The sequence below is a fragment of the Cebus imitator genome, unplaced genomic scaffold (assembly GCF_001604975.1).
Source record: "Cebus imitator isolate Cc_AM_T3 unplaced genomic scaffold, Cebus_imitator-1.0 Scaffold61, whole genome shotgun sequence".
Classification (NCBI taxonomy): domain Eukaryota; kingdom Metazoa; phylum Chordata; class Mammalia; order Primates; family Cebidae; genus Cebus; species Cebus imitator.
The window spans coordinates 3,030,465-3,047,768 of record NW_016107376.1 but is presented as its reverse complement, the minus strand read 5'-3'; the positions used below and the strand labels follow the sequence as shown (position 1 = coordinate 3,047,768).

General features: G+C 39.8%; 1 protein-coding gene across 7 annotated transcripts in view; it reads right to left on the bottom strand.

Annotated features, from left to right (window-relative positions):
* The window catches only part of TRDMT1 (tRNA aspartic acid methyltransferase 1), a 74,603-nt gene that overhangs the window by 47,537 nt on the left and 9,762 nt on the right, over positions 1-17,304 (bottom strand). For all 7 annotated transcript variants that reach the window (XR_005200468.1, XM_037739005.1, XM_037739007.1 and 4 more), the window contains one exon: positions 11,201-11,540. Coding sequence is in view for 5 of the 7 variants with exons in the window: in XM_037739005.1 (XP_037594933.1) it covers positions 11,201-11,264 (64 nt within the window). In the remaining 2 variants the exon portion in view is untranslated. The remainder of the gene's footprint in view (positions 1-11,200; positions 11,541-17,304) is intronic.

Genomic DNA, 17,304 nt, shown 5'->3' with positions numbered 1-17,304 from the left:
TTACAGAATGTCTCTTTAGCAGCAACCCAGAGGAGATGAGGGGATGGGCCCGACAGAGAGCAGGAAGAAGAACTTTCTAGACAGAAAGATGAGACACTGCAAAGGCCTAGAGATGGGAACATGCTGGTTGTGTAGGAAGAAGAACCAAGAGGCTAGGACGCCTGGAGTAGAGTGAGCAAGGGGACACCCACAGGAGATGTGGCCCCAGAGAAAAAGGGTTCTAGATCAGGCAGGCCTGGGGACCCATTCAGGACTCTGGCTTTGAGTGGTAGAAGCTCCTCAGAAGTTTTAATCACAGTAATAACCTATCAGATATAATTTTTAAAGATCACTGGCCACTCTACTGTAAACAAACTTCTGATGCCAGAGTAAAAGCAAGGAGATCAATAAAGAGGCTACTGCAATAATCCTTCTTCAGGGTCCCAGAAAAGCAGCTCATGCCAAGCTTAGCTGCAGATGCTTTTTCTGGAAGGAAAACTCCAAAGTGGCAAGAGTGAGGGCAGTGAGGCAGAGAAGGAGGGAGTATATTAGCACATCGGTTGATGCTTCTCAGGAACGATGCTTTTGGTGTCATATCTGAGAAATTATTGCCAAATTCAAGGTCATGAAGAGTTATTCCTGTATTTTAAGAGTTTTATAGTTTTAGTTCTTACATTTAGAGGTCTATGGTCCATTTTTGGTTGACTTTTGTATATGATGTGAAGTAAGAGGTCCAACTTCATTATTTTATCCATTGTCCCAGTGCCATTTGTTGAAAAGACTATTCTTATACCTCAGTTGAATTGTGTTGGCACCCTTGTTGAAAATCAGTTGCCCGTAAATGTGTGGGTTTATTTCTGGATTCTCAATTCTCTTCTGTTGATCTATATGTCTATCCTTAATGCCGGTACCACACTATCATGATTACTATTACTTTGTTTTGAAATTAGGGAAGTGTTAGTCCTCTTACTTTGTTTTTTCAATATTGTTTTGGTTGTTCTGTGTCTCTTGAGTTTTTTGTGATTTTAGGATCTGGTTGTTAATTTCTGCAAAGAAGTGAGCTGAAATTTTGATAGGTATTGTATTGAGTCTGTAGATGAATTTGGGGAATGCTGACATCTTTATCTTTCAATTCATAAACATGAGATGTTTTTTCATTTCTCAGGAACCTAGCTCTGGCATGAGGGATTTGATGACCACACCTCAGAGCTGTCAGGGGAGGGCTGTATCTGTTGTGGGAGATGATGAAATTCCCTGCAGTAGAGACACTACTGGGTCTAAAATAGCACTTCCCACCTTCTCACAGGCATTTGAGCAAGGAGCATCATCAGGGAGGAGGGAGAAGGAGGTATCTGCTGGCTCCTTTCTCATCCTGTCTCTTACTGCTTTAAAGTCTCCCCAAGGTGTGACTCTCCAACTCCCCCCTACCTACACACACAAGTCAGGTTTTGTGATCTGACCCCTCCAGACAGCTACTGAGCAGACAGAGTGTATGTCCACAGCCTGATGCTTCACCTGAGTCCAGGCACAGGTGTCAATGATCATTATGAGGGTAGAGCTCGGCTCACCCTATGACAGTGTCAGATGAGGCAAGGTGGCATTAGTCAGGGTACAACACTGAACAAGCAGCCCCAGGCCAGGAGGCAGGTGGAGCCAAGCAAATCTGGGGTGGCACAAAAATTAAGTCTGACAAGACAGGAGAGACATTATGGATCAGCTGATAAAGGTGAAAATGGAGAGAAATGGTAGAGTTATAAACACAGTCTGAAGGTAGAGCCTATAGAATTGGCTGCTGTGGGTGAAAAAGAAGAAACAAGATGACTTCAAGGCTCAGGTATGGACAACTGGAAGAATGGAGCTACCTGTTATTGGGGTGAGGCAGGTTAAAACAGCAAGGGGACAGAGACCAGACGTTCAGCTTTGGGCATTCTAAGAGAAAACAGAGAAAGTAAGAACAACAATACCTGCCTAACAGAAAAATTACAGAGAAGCTTATTTCAAAGTTAGTCCAAGTTGTGAACATAATTGGCCAATATGTACGGCCCTGGCGCCTCTTCTCTTTCACAACTCCAGCATCTCCCCCGACAGCTCCATCACTGCGGTTTTGTTGCCCATCAGACGTTTCCCAAAACACGCACTAAGGAACACTATTTTCACAACGTAGGTGCGCTCTCCTTCCCTGCAAAACAAAAGGGTTGGGGACAGGAACAGCAGGGTCCTTGCCCAAATATAAATACATACGGGAAGCGTTGTTTTAAGCCAAACAGCTTCTTTACTTCTCAACACCTCTGATACATTTCATGTGTCCTGAGAAAGTCTCAAGGAAAGATGTTGTGTGAAGAATTTCTAAATGCATTTGAACATCAAGGAACACTGAGTAAACAAAATCCATATGACCCTCTCAAAAGATGTGGAAAAAGCTTTCAATAAAATCCAACATTCCCTCATGATAAAAACCCCTCAAGAAAGTAAGAGTTGGAGGAACATACCTGAAAATAATAAGAGGCATCTATGACAAGCCCATAGCCAACAGTATACTGAATGGGCAAATGATGGAAGCATCCCCTTGAGAACTGAAACAAGACAAAGATGCCCATTCTCACCACTCCTATTCAACGTGGTACTGAAAGTACTAGCCAAAGCAATCTGGCAACAGAAAGAAATAAGGGGCATCCAAAAAGGAAAAGAAGATATCAAATGATCTCTCTTTGCAGACAATATAATTTTATACCTAGAAAACTTTAAAGACTCTACCAAAAGTCTACTGGAACTGATAAATGACTTAATCAAAGTTTCAGGATACTAATGAATGTGCAAAAATTAGGGGCATTTCTATACACCAATAATATTCAAACCAAGAGTCAACGCAAGAATGTGATCCTATTACAACAGAGACAAATAAATAAATAAATAAATAAATAAAATACCTAGGAATACATCTAACCAAGGAGGTGAAAGATCTCTACAAGGAGAGCTACAAAATACTGCTAAAAGACATCATATAGGACACAAACAAATAGAGAAACTTTCCATGCTTATGGATTAAAAAAATCAATATTGTTAATATGGTAGTAATTGGCTGAAGCGATCTACAGATTCAATGCTACTCCTATCAAACTATTAGCATCATTTGTTTTCACAGAATTGGAAAAGAAAAATTCTAAAATTCACATGAAACCATAAAAAAGCCTGAATAGCCAAAGCAATCCTAAGTAAAAAGAACAAGGCCAGAGGGATCACATTACTAGACTTTAAACTGTAAGTCTACAGTAACCAAGACGGCATGGTACTGGTACAAAAACAGACACATTAGACCAATGAAACAGAATAGATAACCCAGAAACAAAGCCACACACCCACAGCCATCTGATCTTCAACAAAGTAGACACCATTTAATAAATGGTGCTAGGATAGCTGACTAGACATATGCAGAAGAATGAAATTGGACCCCTACCTTTCACCATATATAAAAATTAACTCGAGATGGATTAAAGACTTAGACATAAGACTTCAAACAATAAGAATCCTAGAAGAAAACCTAGGAAACACCACTCTGAACGTCAGCCTTGGAAAAGAACTTATGACTAAGTCTTCAAAAGCAATTGCAACAAAAACAAAAATTGACAAGTGGGACCTAATTAAACTAAAGAGCTCTGGCACAGCAAAAGCACTATCAACAGAGTAAACAGGCAACTCACAAAATGGGAGAAAATGTTTGCAAACTATGCATCCCACAAAGGTCTAATATTCAGAATCTAAAAGAAACTTAAACAACTAAACAAGCAAAAAACAAACAACTACATTTAAAAACTGGGCAAAGGACATGAATAGATACTTTTCAAAAGAAGAGGCCTGTCAACAAAATGAGAAAAAGTGTTCCTAATCACTTTGGTATGTTAATAATCATTTAATAAGCATTTAGTCACAAGTATGTGTGTGCATGTGCATGTGTTTACATACACATATATATTCTTTTCTATATATGCAAACATATGACAAATTAATAAAGACTAAAGGTGGTATCTTGAAATAGCAAAAGAAAGCAAATTATTCTACCAAAAAGACACATATACTCACATTTCACTGCAGCACTACATATACTCACATGTTCATTGCAGCACTAGTCACAATAGCAAAGACATGGAACCAACCTAAGTGCCTATCAATGGTGGACTGAATATAGAAAATGTGGCGCATATATATACATACATATATACACACACACACATATATATATACACACACACACACACACATATATATACACACACACATATAGCATGGAATATTATGCAGCCATAAAAAAGAACAAAATCATGTCCTTTGCAGCAATATAGATACATCTGGAGGCCATTATCCTTCTGTTGCTGTGAATTAACACAGCAACAGAAAATCAAATATCTCATGCTCTCACTAATAAGTGGGAGTTAAACATTAGATACTCATGGACAAAAAGATGGCAACCATAGACACTGGGGACTACTAGAGGGAGAAGGGGGCAGCAAAGGCTGAAAAACTAACTGTGGGTACTATGCTCAGTGCCTGGGGGATAGGATCATTCATACCCCACATCTCAGCATCACAGAATATATACAAGTAACAAACTTGCACGTGTACCCCTTGACTATAAAAGCTGAAAAAGAAAAAAAACAAATTTACACCCACCCCCCAAAAATACTCTGCAGTAAAGTAAGCACACATTATTTATCACAAGAAAAGATAAGTGATTCAACTGTCTAACGGTAAGTTCAGATTCTCTTTTACTGAATACTCAAAATTCACCTTACATATTTTTTTTTCTGTATTTAAAGTTTACTAACTTTCACAGGTACCAAAGAAGAAATGATAAATATATTTTAATGGGACAACTTTTTACATTGCTTCACTTTAAATCTGAATGCTATATAAGAGTAACTATGAGGAAATATGCATAAAAAGGAAAATGTTATAATTCCAAATACAGATATGTATAAATTAAAAAACAAGCAGTTCATATCCCAGCCACTAACAACTGATGCTACAAAAATATCCTTAGGTGACATTCATAGCTACATAGAAATACACTTCATCATAATGTAATTGCCTGATTCAGTAACAAACACACCCAGTTACAAAGTGGTTTGGTAGATTCCCAAGTCGGCATATAAGTCGTTGAAGAACAAACACAAAAGAGATTCAGAAAATGAATAATTAGTATGTGACAAATGAGAGGCATAGCATTTTAAAAGAAAATATTAAGGCTGAGTAATTCTTACTAAATGAAATGAGGTATTATGGTGTAAAACTCAAAGCCAACTCCTTGAAAGAGCTTTAGAAACTATCTGGCAGACAGGCATTTTTGCTTTTAAGGCTGACTCCAATATTTGACCACACAGAGAATAGTCATCCAGCTAGAACTTTCCTTTATTTACCACCTTAAGCCACATTTTACTCCCTTCCTGCTATTACATTTTAAAGTGAGAAAAACACAGAATCTTATTTGCATATATTTGTAGGTGACCTTGCAGGCTCCAATGATATATAACATACGACACAACTTCTTCCACTGCTTTCTAAAAGAAGATATTTTCCCTTGGAACATTCTTGTTAGCCAAAACTTTATAAACTGTGCAGGCATAAATATCAAAGTGTGCATAAGTAGTTTCTGTGTAGGTTAAATATGTACTGAAAAATCTAAAAGACATTTTTATGCTGTGGCCCTCTAGAATCTTTGCCGATGTTTCCCGTGTCTGAAAATTTACCGCAGTATGTATCCTTTCTTTCCCAAATAGAAGCCAGAACTCACTTTCTCCACTTCCCTTGTCTGACAGAGGGATGTAGTGCCTACCAATCAACTACATCCACATCAAAAGACCTCAATTTAGAGTAAGCAATGTGAGGAGAGACTTCAATTCAGAAGTGGTAACGTAAGGAAACAAATGAGGAAACCCATCTTTCTGGTGAGGGAGGTACAGAGGCATCCACCTCTCAGGGGAAAACTGTAATGGCACTTCTGGCTTCCAGACCTTGGCACTGTTGGTATCAGCTGTGATGTCAGGATAAGGCTTCACTGTGGCAACACCCACAGTGTAGTGTGGGCAGTGCTGCTGTTCACCTAACATGCTTGTTGAGTGTCCTCGAGATTCTGTGAGTTTGCAAATGTTTTTAAATATTTTTTCCCGATTATGTTAGCTAGAGTGGATTCTGTGGGTTGCAACTAACTACATATAATACAAAAAAGAATCTGGGCTAAATAAACCTTCATCATTTGATAAAATGATAGCAGAACTGTTCTCAATTCAATAGTAACCTCAAAAGTAATCTACAGAGAGTGTGGTACTGTGCTAGAGGCTGAACAGGACAGAGAGAAACAACAAAGGACATTACAGTTATGCCATGGGCATACAGATATAAAATAAAGTTAAATGAAATTTAGAAAACATAGAAGCATTTATGGAGTAACTATAAAAATGCAACAGCATATTGAATATGCTGATAAGGATGAAAACTTTTATTGACACATTTTTTAGATGTTCACTGGGTTTGAGGCAAATCTATCATGTTGCCAAAGAAATTAAATATACTTTTTATAACTTAAAATTCAGTAAGGTGGGGAAAAAAATATTTGCAAATCATATATCTATAAGACATTAAGATCCACAATATATAAAGCCTATAACTCAACAACAACAAAAAGAAAATTCCAAAATGGGCAAAGGACTTGAAAAGGTATTTCTCTGTACTGAAAATACAAATAACTAACAGGCACATGAAAAGATGCTCAATGGCCCACTGCGGTGGCGCACGCCTGTAGTCCCAGCACTTTGAAAGGCCAAGGCAGATGGATCACCTGAGGTCAGGGGTTCAAGATCAGCCTGACCAACATGGTGAAACCCCTTCTCTACTAAAAATACAAAAAATTAGCTGAGCATGGTGGTGGGCATCTGTAATCCCTGCTACTCAGGAAGCTGAGGCAGGAGAATCGCTCGAACCTAGGAGGTGGAGGTTGCAGTGGGCTGAGATCTTGCCATTGTACTCCAGCCTGGGCAACAAGAGCAAAACTCCATCTCAAAAGGAAACAAAAAAGAAAAGATGTTTAACATCTTTAGTTATTTTAAAAAATGCAAATCAAAACCACAATGGGATATAATATACGCATCGGAATGCCTACTGTTTGTTAAAATGGAGTAACAGGTGGAGAATATAGAGACAGAGAAGACGGAGTGCTCATGCAATGTAAAATTGTGCCGCTGCTGTGGAAAACAGTATGGTGATTCCTCAAGAGTTAAACAGAATTATCATATGATCAAGCAATTCCACTGCTAGATCTATACCCCAAAACTTAAAAGTAAGGACTCAAACAATACTTGTATTATATACCAATACCTAAAGTAGCACTATTCACAATGGTCAACAGGGTACAAACCAAGTGTCTATCAACAGATGAATAGATACACAAAATTGCATAGATATACAATGGAACACTACTCAACCAAAAAAAGAAATGTGATATTGATATAGGCTACAAAATAAATGAACTTTGAAAAAATTATAATAAGTGAAATAAGCCAGACACAAAAGAACAAATATTGTATTATTCTACTCATAGGTGGTATGCAAAGTAGACAAGTTCATAAAAACAAAGTAGAATCAAGGTTACCAGAGACTGGGGGGAAAGAAATAGGGAGTTATTGTTTAAGAGGCATAGAGCTCTGTTTGAGATGATTAAAAAGTTTTAGAAACAAACAAGGGTGATGGTTGCACAGCACCGTGAATGTACTTAATGCCACTGAACTATACACTTAAAAATAGTTAAAACAATACATTTTATGTTGTGTATGTTTTAACACAATAAACAAATTTGATTATAAACCTTATCTAGGAATCGGTCAAAACTCAAGTTCAATATTATTCCTTTTGTGCTGCTTGTTATATTATTTAATGTATAGATCCAAGGAAGTTAGCAGATCTAACCAGAACAACAGCAACATAGCATGGTTAAAAGGTCACATAGGTAGACCTAGGTTAGAATACTGATTCTACCATTAAGTAGTTTATTACATACTTTAAAAAAGACCTGAATTTAGGCTGGGCGCAGCGGCTCACACCTGTAATCCCAACACTTTGGGAGGCCGAGACAGGCGGATCACGAGGTCAGGAGATGAGACCATCCTGGTTAACACGGTAAAACTCCGTCTCCACTAAAAATACAAAAAAGTTAGCCAGGCTGGGTGGCACACACCTGTAATCCCAACTACTCGGAAGGCTGAGGCCAGAGAGTCGCTTGAACCCAGGAGGCAGAGATTGCAGTGAGCTGAGATCGTGCCACTGCACTCCAACCTGGGCGACAGCAAGATTACATTTTAAAAAAACAAAACAAAACAAAACAAACAAAAAAAGGACCTGAATTTAAAAGATCCCTAATAAACACTGAAGTTAACTGCCATTATTAGTTTTTTATGACTAAATTAAAAACCATCTGGAAAGGAGAAATGCATTTTATTACAGGTAAATTTTAAACTTTAGTACATCAAATAAGTGAACAAATTGGAAGACAAACAAGTGTGGGAAAATACCTGCATCAAAAAGATTAAGAGTCTATATTCCTCATATGCAGACTTCAACCCAGAAGATGAGAGAGCAGAGAGATACAGGGAGGCAGGGAAGTTTCTTTGGATCACAGGGTCAGCCAGGGAAAGCCAATGTATGAACTAAAACATGAAATGTGAAACAAAGCTGGAGTGAAAAGTCCACGGTTAGGAGCACTCTGGATGAGGCAACAGCAAAAGCAAAGACCAGAATGTAGAAGAACTTCGAGGGTTTGAGGAGCAGAGAGAAATAAAACCAGTGAGCCTCGACAAGAGAGGCTGAGGAAATAATTCAGGGACTAGTTTAAGTAGAATTTCAGCACTGGGTGTTGACGTTCATGTGAAGTGGGATGTGAAGGAAGAGTGGCAGATACAACTGAAAAGGAGACAGAAGCCAGAACTCAAGCCTGTTAAGAAGATGGGACCGTGATTCCAACCTCAAAGGAAACCATTTAAGCAACCAAGTGACATGATCTGGTTTACTGTGCAAATGATCATTCTGCCTGCTAGAAGGAAAACAGATGGAGTAGGTGGGCAGAATGGAAGTAAGGAGACGAGCTGGGAAGCTATGTTCATAATTTAAATTAGAGATCATAGTAGCTTAGATTCACAACAGTAGCACTGACAGTAAAAAAATGTATACAAATTCACATTGCATTGGCTAACAGGAGAGAAAATACTTTACTCTTTCATCTGTTAATCCCAAACAGTCACTAAAATTACTCAATTTTCCCCTAGCAAATTAGCAAGGATTAAACATTGGTAATATATAATCCTGATGAATATGTAGTTAAGGCACTCGAAAATCTCTGAAAAGCGATTTGCTATCCTATCTCTCAAAAGTCTTAAAAATCCTCAGTTTTGATGAGCGTGGTGGCTCACGCCTGTAATCCCAGCACTTTGGGAGGCCAAGGAGGTAGGATCACCTGAGGTCAGGGGACCAGCCCGATCAACACGGTGAAACCCCATCTCTAGGAAAAATACAAAAAATTTAGCCGGGAGTGGTGGCAGACGTCTGTAATCCAGCTACTTGTGAGGCTGAGGCAGGAAAATCGCTTGAACCCGAGAGGCAGAGATCACGGTGAGCCAAGATTCCACCATTCCACCCCAGCCTGGGCAACAAGAGCGAAACTCAGTCTCAAAAAAAAAAAAAATTTCATAGTTTTTCACTTAGTAACTAGCACACAGTTAAGTTTTACTGTTGAATGAATTAATTCCAACAGTTAGGAAGCATGCTTAAAGAGAAAATCGCCATTTTGCTCAAGTATGTAACTGTAGCACATTGTACTTGAAAAAAACTGAAGAAGTGTCTAAATATTCGACATTTAAGGAGTGGCCGAATTACAACTTATGGTAAAGTACCAAGCAATTCATTAAGGAGTTTCAAGATATAGGAAAACGCAGACATTACACAACTTTAGAGAATTAACAGAGAGTAAATAGTACTAGAGTTTTGTTTGGAAGCTGTTAAGTTTTAATATGAGAAATAAAGACAGAAGGCCAGCAAATAAGTATGAAAAACTTAATGATCATTAACCTAGTCTAGAACTGAAACTCAATAAACCTGGTCAAAAAACCTCAACCCGTGAAATATTGTTTGTATGTTATAGTTAGTCTCTTGTTACCCTTGGTCCTAAATAAGGAAGCAGGGAAGTTTCAGTTTTGTGGTTGTCTTAGTAATTTAAGAATAAACATGCATCTTCTAAGACTGTTTGTGCCAGCCCATGGCACAAATCTGGCACAGCAGTTCAATAAATAATTTTGAGTGAATACCGCCGAAAGTAAACCTTTCAGTTCCAACTCAGCACGAAAGAAATAAAAAACCTCAAAATGAAAGAAGTACATAAAAAGTAATAGTTTGCTTTGAAAATATCTTGTGATATCGTTTTAAAGTAATAGTGATAACACTGTGTAGGAGTGGCTACCATGTATCAGGCACAATACAAGTAACAAGCACTTGGCAGGCTTTTATCTTTAATCCTTATAATAATCATTCTCTTTTAAAACCAAGAAACAGGTTCACCACTGTTCATAAACGAGTCCAACGTCACACTGCCACCAAGCTGGAACTCAGTTCTCTGGCATCTAAACGCAGAACTACAGAAGACACGTTTCTTCCCAAGGATCAGACGTCCAAGTTTTTCAAGCTTCCCCTACCATCCTACTTAGCATTCGCAAACTTCTACCTAGAATTGCTGCTATTACCCCTTCCAAGATCTATCTCTCACCAGGGGAGCCCTGCTCAGCTCGCTCCCTCCCCCGCTGGGACGTCCCCCAGGAAGAAGGACCAAGCCTCCAGGCTGCCGGGTGACTGCACACTTAGAATCGGGGTTGGCACCAGGCGGGGGGCTCGCCCCTCCCCCTAACTTTGCCGATACCCTTTGAGTTTGATTTACTGCCTAGAAAATCCCGACTCCCAACTGGGCTTGTGGAGGCGCCGCATCCCCCCACTCCCGCCAGACTCGGCGCCGGGAAAAGGGAGTGAGCACCCGGAGGGGTGGACGTGGCGGCGCGCAGGAGCGGTTTCCAGGACAACAGAAGGCCGCCCCACAGTGTCCGCCCCCAGCTTCCCGCCGCTCCGCCCCTTCCCGGCGCCGGTGCTCCCACCAGCCCCCGTGAGCCAATAGAAAGAGGGGTGCTCGATGGGCTCTCACCTCTCAACGCGTGGTGCATGCCGCCCACGCCGCTGTACAGCTCCAGCACCCGCAGGGGCTCCATCCCCGCGCCTCAGCCGCCGCAGCCCCAGAGCTAGGCCTGCCGGTCCGTCGCTCCTCCTCCCTCCGTCGCGCCGCTCCCTCCGCCTCTGGTTCCGCGGCGTTTCAGTTCCCCCCTCTCCTACCGTTCCAGGCTCAGGGCTTCAGAGGGTCGCGAGGCCTGGGGGTTGCCATGAGTCGAGAGGAGAACAAAGGACGGAAAACAATAAGGCTTCCCGAGTGAATAGCAGCCGCTCTGTAGCCTGATTTACGCTCCATTTCTTTCTTTGGTGTCAGGGCCCTTGAGTGGAAAAGAAATCCAGAGTTCAGTTAAGGGGAGAAAACTGCCTTGGTTTCCAAGTGAATTGACATTGGTGAGAAGCCAGAAAAAAAATCATTTTTCAGGCAAACTGCTTTTCTGTTACTTAGAAGCCTGAACATTCAGACATTCTTTCTACAGTGGGCCTTGTGTCGTGCCTGCCCTGGGGTAATGGAGATAAATCAGACCAGCCTCCATCCTAGAGAAGGTTCCAGAATTACAAGTAAGGACACAAGGCCACCAGCAGCAGAGCCCTGTGTGCGTGCTAGTAATACAGAGGATGTGTGTTGTGACAATTAGTGGGGTTAATTATGCGTTAGCTTGGAAATTATACCCACATTGAATACACAGTGAATATCATGTAGGATTATTTTTGGGGCTTTGAGTGCTAGGGCCTTGATTCCTTAGGATGGTCCAGTAACCAACTGTTAGAGGCCCATGTTGACGAACAAAGCCAAACTCCGTAAAATGTTTGAAGAGGTTTAGTCTGAGCCCAAGGTGAGGACCATGACCCATGACACAACCCCAGGGGATCCTGAGAACCTGTGCCCAAGATGATTGGGTTACGGCTTGGGTTTAAATGGTTTTAGGGAGACATAAGGACGTTAATCAGTATATGCAAGGTATACTTCACTTAGTCGGTGAAGATGGGACAACTCAAAACGGGGAAGGCTTCCAGGTCACAGGTGGATTCAAAGATTTCTCTGATTGGCAATTGGTTGAAAGAGTTAAGTTGTTATCTAAAGACCTAGAATCAACGGAAAGGACTATGTCCGGGTTAAAAGAAGGTGGAGACCAAGGTTCTTATTATGTAGATGAAGTCTCATAGGTAACAGGCTTCAGAGAGAATAGAGGGCCAGTATCTCTTATCACATGTAAAAAGAGCCAGACTCTTAGTTAAATCTCTCTTGGATCAGGAAAAGACCTGGAAAGGGAAGGGGAGTCTCTATAGAATGTATATTTTCCGCACAAGAGATGGCTGTGCAGGGCCATTTCAAAATACGTGAAAGAAATATATTTTAGGGTAAAATGCTTTGATTTCTTTTAGGGTCTCCTGTCTTTCTTGTGATGCCATACTAGAGGCAGTTTGGAATTTCGGTATCTTATTAAGAAGAGTCTGTTTTGTCAGTCTTAAGATCTGTTGTTTTAATATTAATACTGGTTGATTGTGCCTGAACTCCCAAGAGAGGAAAGTATAATGAGGCATGTCTGACCTTCCCCTTCCCATCATGGTCTAAATTAGTTTTTCAGGTTTCTTTGGAATCCCCTTGGTGGAGGAGTTCACTCAGTCAGTTGGGGGGAGCTTAGAAATTTGGGGGGGGCGGTTACAGGCAATTGTAAATGAAAATAATGTACCCATATGGAGGATAAAAAATGTTCCCATTGTGAAGCGTCCTTGTTTGTTCCCAATACTGCCACAGATTTTTGTTAGGGGAACTTGGTGGTACCACTTGTAATAACAATAACTGATTTGCTAGAAATATTGCATGCCTATTAATGTAATGCTGTTAACAAATAAAAGTATAATCACTGCATCTAAATTATAGAATTCACTGGTTCATTTTGATGTGGTCCATGAAATTAACTTTTTAAATAGTAAACGTGTGTTGACCATTTGCTTTGCTTTTTGTTAGTCACTTTCAGATACGAAGAGGTGTATGGTAGAAAGATACCAGATAACTCAGCTTTAGCCCTGACATTGCCAGTTAACTGGTTGTGTGACTTTGGATGACCCTGGTTTCCTCATCTGTAAGATAAAGGAGAAGGAAACAGGGACAGATGGACTGCTGAGGGTATTTCAGTTCCAAGAAACGAATTCACGGCTAAATTCAGATTTGAAAAAGTGAGACCTGATTTGGCAACATGTTAATCATTTATTCAATTTGAAATATGTAGAAAGAAGACTTCTTTCTACCTGCTTTAAGCAAAGGTATTCTTTCTTTTTTTTTTTTTTTTTTTTTTTTTTTTTTTTTTTTTTTTTTTTTTTTTTTTTTTTTTTTTTTTTTTTTTTTTTTTTTTTTTTTTTTTNTTTTTTTTTTTTTTTTTTTTGAGATGGAGTCTCGCTGTTGTTGCCCAGGCTGGAGTGTGATGGCATGATCTCAGCTCACCACAACCTCTGCCTCCCAGGTTCAAGCAATTCTCCTGCCTCAGCTTCCCCAGTAGCTGGTATTCCAAGCATGTGCCACCACGCCAGGCTAATTTTGTGTTTTTAGCAGAGATGGGGTTTCTCCATGTTGGTCAGGCTTGTCTCGAACTCCTGACCTCAGGTGACCCACTCGCCTCGGCTTCCCAAAGTGCTGGAATTATAGGTATGAGCTACCGTGCCTGGCCAGCAAATGTACTCTTAAACTAACTCAACTTACAGAAACCATATACACATTGACATATGTATAATGCATGAAGCAAACTTTTTACATATTTATTACATAACGTTAGCACCAGAAATAAATATCAGTACCTAAAATGTAAAGGGAGCTATGTAGTCATAGTGATTTATATACAGCCAAAAACCCCTATATTAAACAAATCTGAAATTTTCAGCATTCATGTTATAAATCAAAATAAATATGACAAAAGATGTTACCTGTAGGGAAGAGACAGTACATAAACATGTGAGAGAGTTAATGAAAAATACCAAACTCCTGAGAGGAAGGGGCCTCAAACCCCTTCCCCACACAGGCTGATTACAAACTGTTTATTCTGATACTTAAGGATCTTCCCAGTGTCATCCTGAACTTTCTTTCCTTCACTTTTTCCTTTTCTTGAACTCTACTATAAACGAAACTGCTTGGTGTTCCCCAATATACCCTTCACTTCACTTCTCTGCTGTGTTCTTTCCCTTCTCTAGAAATCTCCTAGCCTTCTTCACGACCTGTATTTCAAGTGGAACCTTCTGTCTAGACTCCCAGCCTAAAATATCCACATTACAATTCCTTAGTCTCCCTCATCTTCTGAAACACAGATCACCCTTGTCCCTATCATTCAATCCTTCAAGTTCTTTCTAGCCCAATCTGTGCTACTCTTTACGTATCATTTCCTTTCTAAAGCTTATCTCATATGCTAATCATTTCAAGAATGAAAACTCTCTCCATAATCATAATTTACAACTATCTCCATGGAAGCATTTGCAGATATTAGGGCCTCTCGGGTTATGTATGCAAATGTCTTCCAATCACTGGCACAAATTATGTGATTTAGGGGAAGAGTGGGAGGGTTGGTGGAGGTGGTATAATGAGTAGTTGAGGAGGAAAGTGGGATGAGCAGAATGAAAGTATATATTGATATACTTTTTTCCCAAAGCAAATCCTGAAGGCTTATAAGAGAGAAGAAAAGCTCTCTAGTCCCATAGTTTCCCATAAAGTCATCCTCAGTGATATGTACAATACTATCTACATTTTAATTAGAGAAACAAGACACACATTTAAAAATGCAAACAAGTATCAAAACTTGAATGTTAGTATATTCAGCACATTTTCTCTAAAAGCAGAAAACACATTTCTTTGAAAAAAGTTAATTAACACCTGGAAAATAAAGGCACATATAAAGCATATCAGAAATAATTAAGGGGAACATCACAATATTATGGGTCATATTAAAATAGTAATAGTATACACTCAATTATTGAAGGCACCGGGCTTGGAATCTAATGATGTTTTTATCTTCCTCTCCTATGTGTTCTTCCACTGATCATTAATATCTAATGAAATGAAATAAAGTTTTCCAAGCGCTTAAAATACTATTTGCAACCATCTTTGAATTTCCATGATCCAAGCCACTCTATTTCTCAGTGAAACATGATGTAGGTTCCTATACAGGCTCACTTACAGGCTGAGGACACCCTGCTTATGCCAATTTCAGTCATGAATAAGTTGCATTCTGTTTTTACACTGAAAGAGAATGGTCTCTATGAATTGCACTGAAAATAAAAAAGTCACATGAGAAGAAATTGACAATAAGAAATGTCCTGAAGAGAGTACATTTTACAAATTTGATTTGGAAAGGCCCACAGAGCTCATTTACCACTTCTGAGCTCCCACTTTTTTGAGAATGCCTTCTACTATTTTCCTGATCCACGAGCAATAAGCCTCAGCTTGCAGACTGCTAATGAAATGTTTCATTGTGAACAGCTGGAATGATTAGAAAATTCTTCCTTATAGTCTCCTAAATTCCAGTTTCTTTTAGTTTGCCCTCTGCACTGATTTCAAAGAATTCTTCCTCTTCTGGCTGTGCACTATGGCTCATGCCTATAATTCCAGCATTTTGCGAGGCGGAGGCAGGTGTATTACCTGAGGTCAGTAGTTTGAGACCAGCTTGGCCAACATAGCAAAACCTGTCTCTACTAAATATACAAAAAGTAGTCGGATGTGGGCCAGGTGAGGTGGCTCACGCCTGTAATCCCAGCACTTTGGGAGGCCAAGGCAGGCAGATCACTTGAAGTCAGCCTAGGCAACATGGTGAAATGCTGTCTCCACTAAAAACACAAAAAGTAGCCATGTGTGGTGGTTCATGCCTGCAATCCCAGCCACTTGGGAGGCTGAGGCAAAAGAATCACTGAACCTGGGAGGTAGAGTTTGCAGTGAGCGGAAATCACGCCATTGCTCCAGCCTGGGCAACAAGAGTAAAACTCCATCTCAAAAAAAAAGTAAATTTCCTCTTCTATAATGATTTGCTTTGTGGTTAAAAATGCAAGCTTGAGAGTCACAGTGTAGACAGGAAGCACAGGTCTGCTGCTGCTGCTGCTTCCTAGCTAGGTGACATGGAGAAAGTCAATACATCATTTTGAGCCAAGTGCACCTCTAAAATGCGTAAATACGATATGCAGTTGCTGTGAGGCTTAAAAGCCCCAGCCCTGACTGAGGAGGTGCTGAGCGTGGAAATAGAGGAAGTCAGAGAATAGACAGCAGAATTCATAGTAAGAGAGATACCCCCTAACTCTGAACTTCCTGAAGAACCAGAATAGCTGTGAAGTTCAGAGCTATAGCTCTGGCAATCTTCGGGGAAAAGTTTTTCAGTGACCTTAACCAGGAGGCATGAACTGGGGAGACCTTGGGTGGAGAGGAGGAGAATCTGTTAATAGCAGCTAATCATGTGTTGACGCTTTCATTCCCTAGGCACTGAAGAGGTTTGCAATTCTTAAAACCTTAAAATAAACAAACAAAAAACAAAGTGTAAAACTTTGTAATCTATTTCAGACCGTAAAAGTGGCAATAGTAAAAAATGCAATTGAATACTTTCATTTCCTAAGCATAGAGCATTTTTTCTAATTTAAATGATTCTCGCCATCCAATAGCATAACCAGGAGCCACATTTGGTAAATTAAGTTTAAATAACATTATAATTGAGTTAATCATAGTAGGCACATATCGAGTGCTCCATATTGCTCAGCACGGATATAGAATATTTCCATCACCACAGAAAGTTCTATTGGGCAAAGCTGCTCTGCAGTGATGGTCCCTTTTAGTTATGGCCTTGATGAATAGCCCATCAATAAATGGCCAGTGTTGGAATGTGTGCATCAGTTATTGCATACTGAACACCAATTTTAAATAAATGCCTTCCCAAATATGAAGCAAAACGAACTCAAATAAAAGCAAGCTTTGCAGCTAAACATTCTTTCTCTTTCTCTGTTATCCAGTCACCTTCCTGATAAACTGCCCTGGAGGAAAAGAAACAGGAACAGCAGATGTGTTGAGTCAGTGGATGTGATAAACTTTCAAGAGAAAAAGAACAGATGGAAAATGAACTT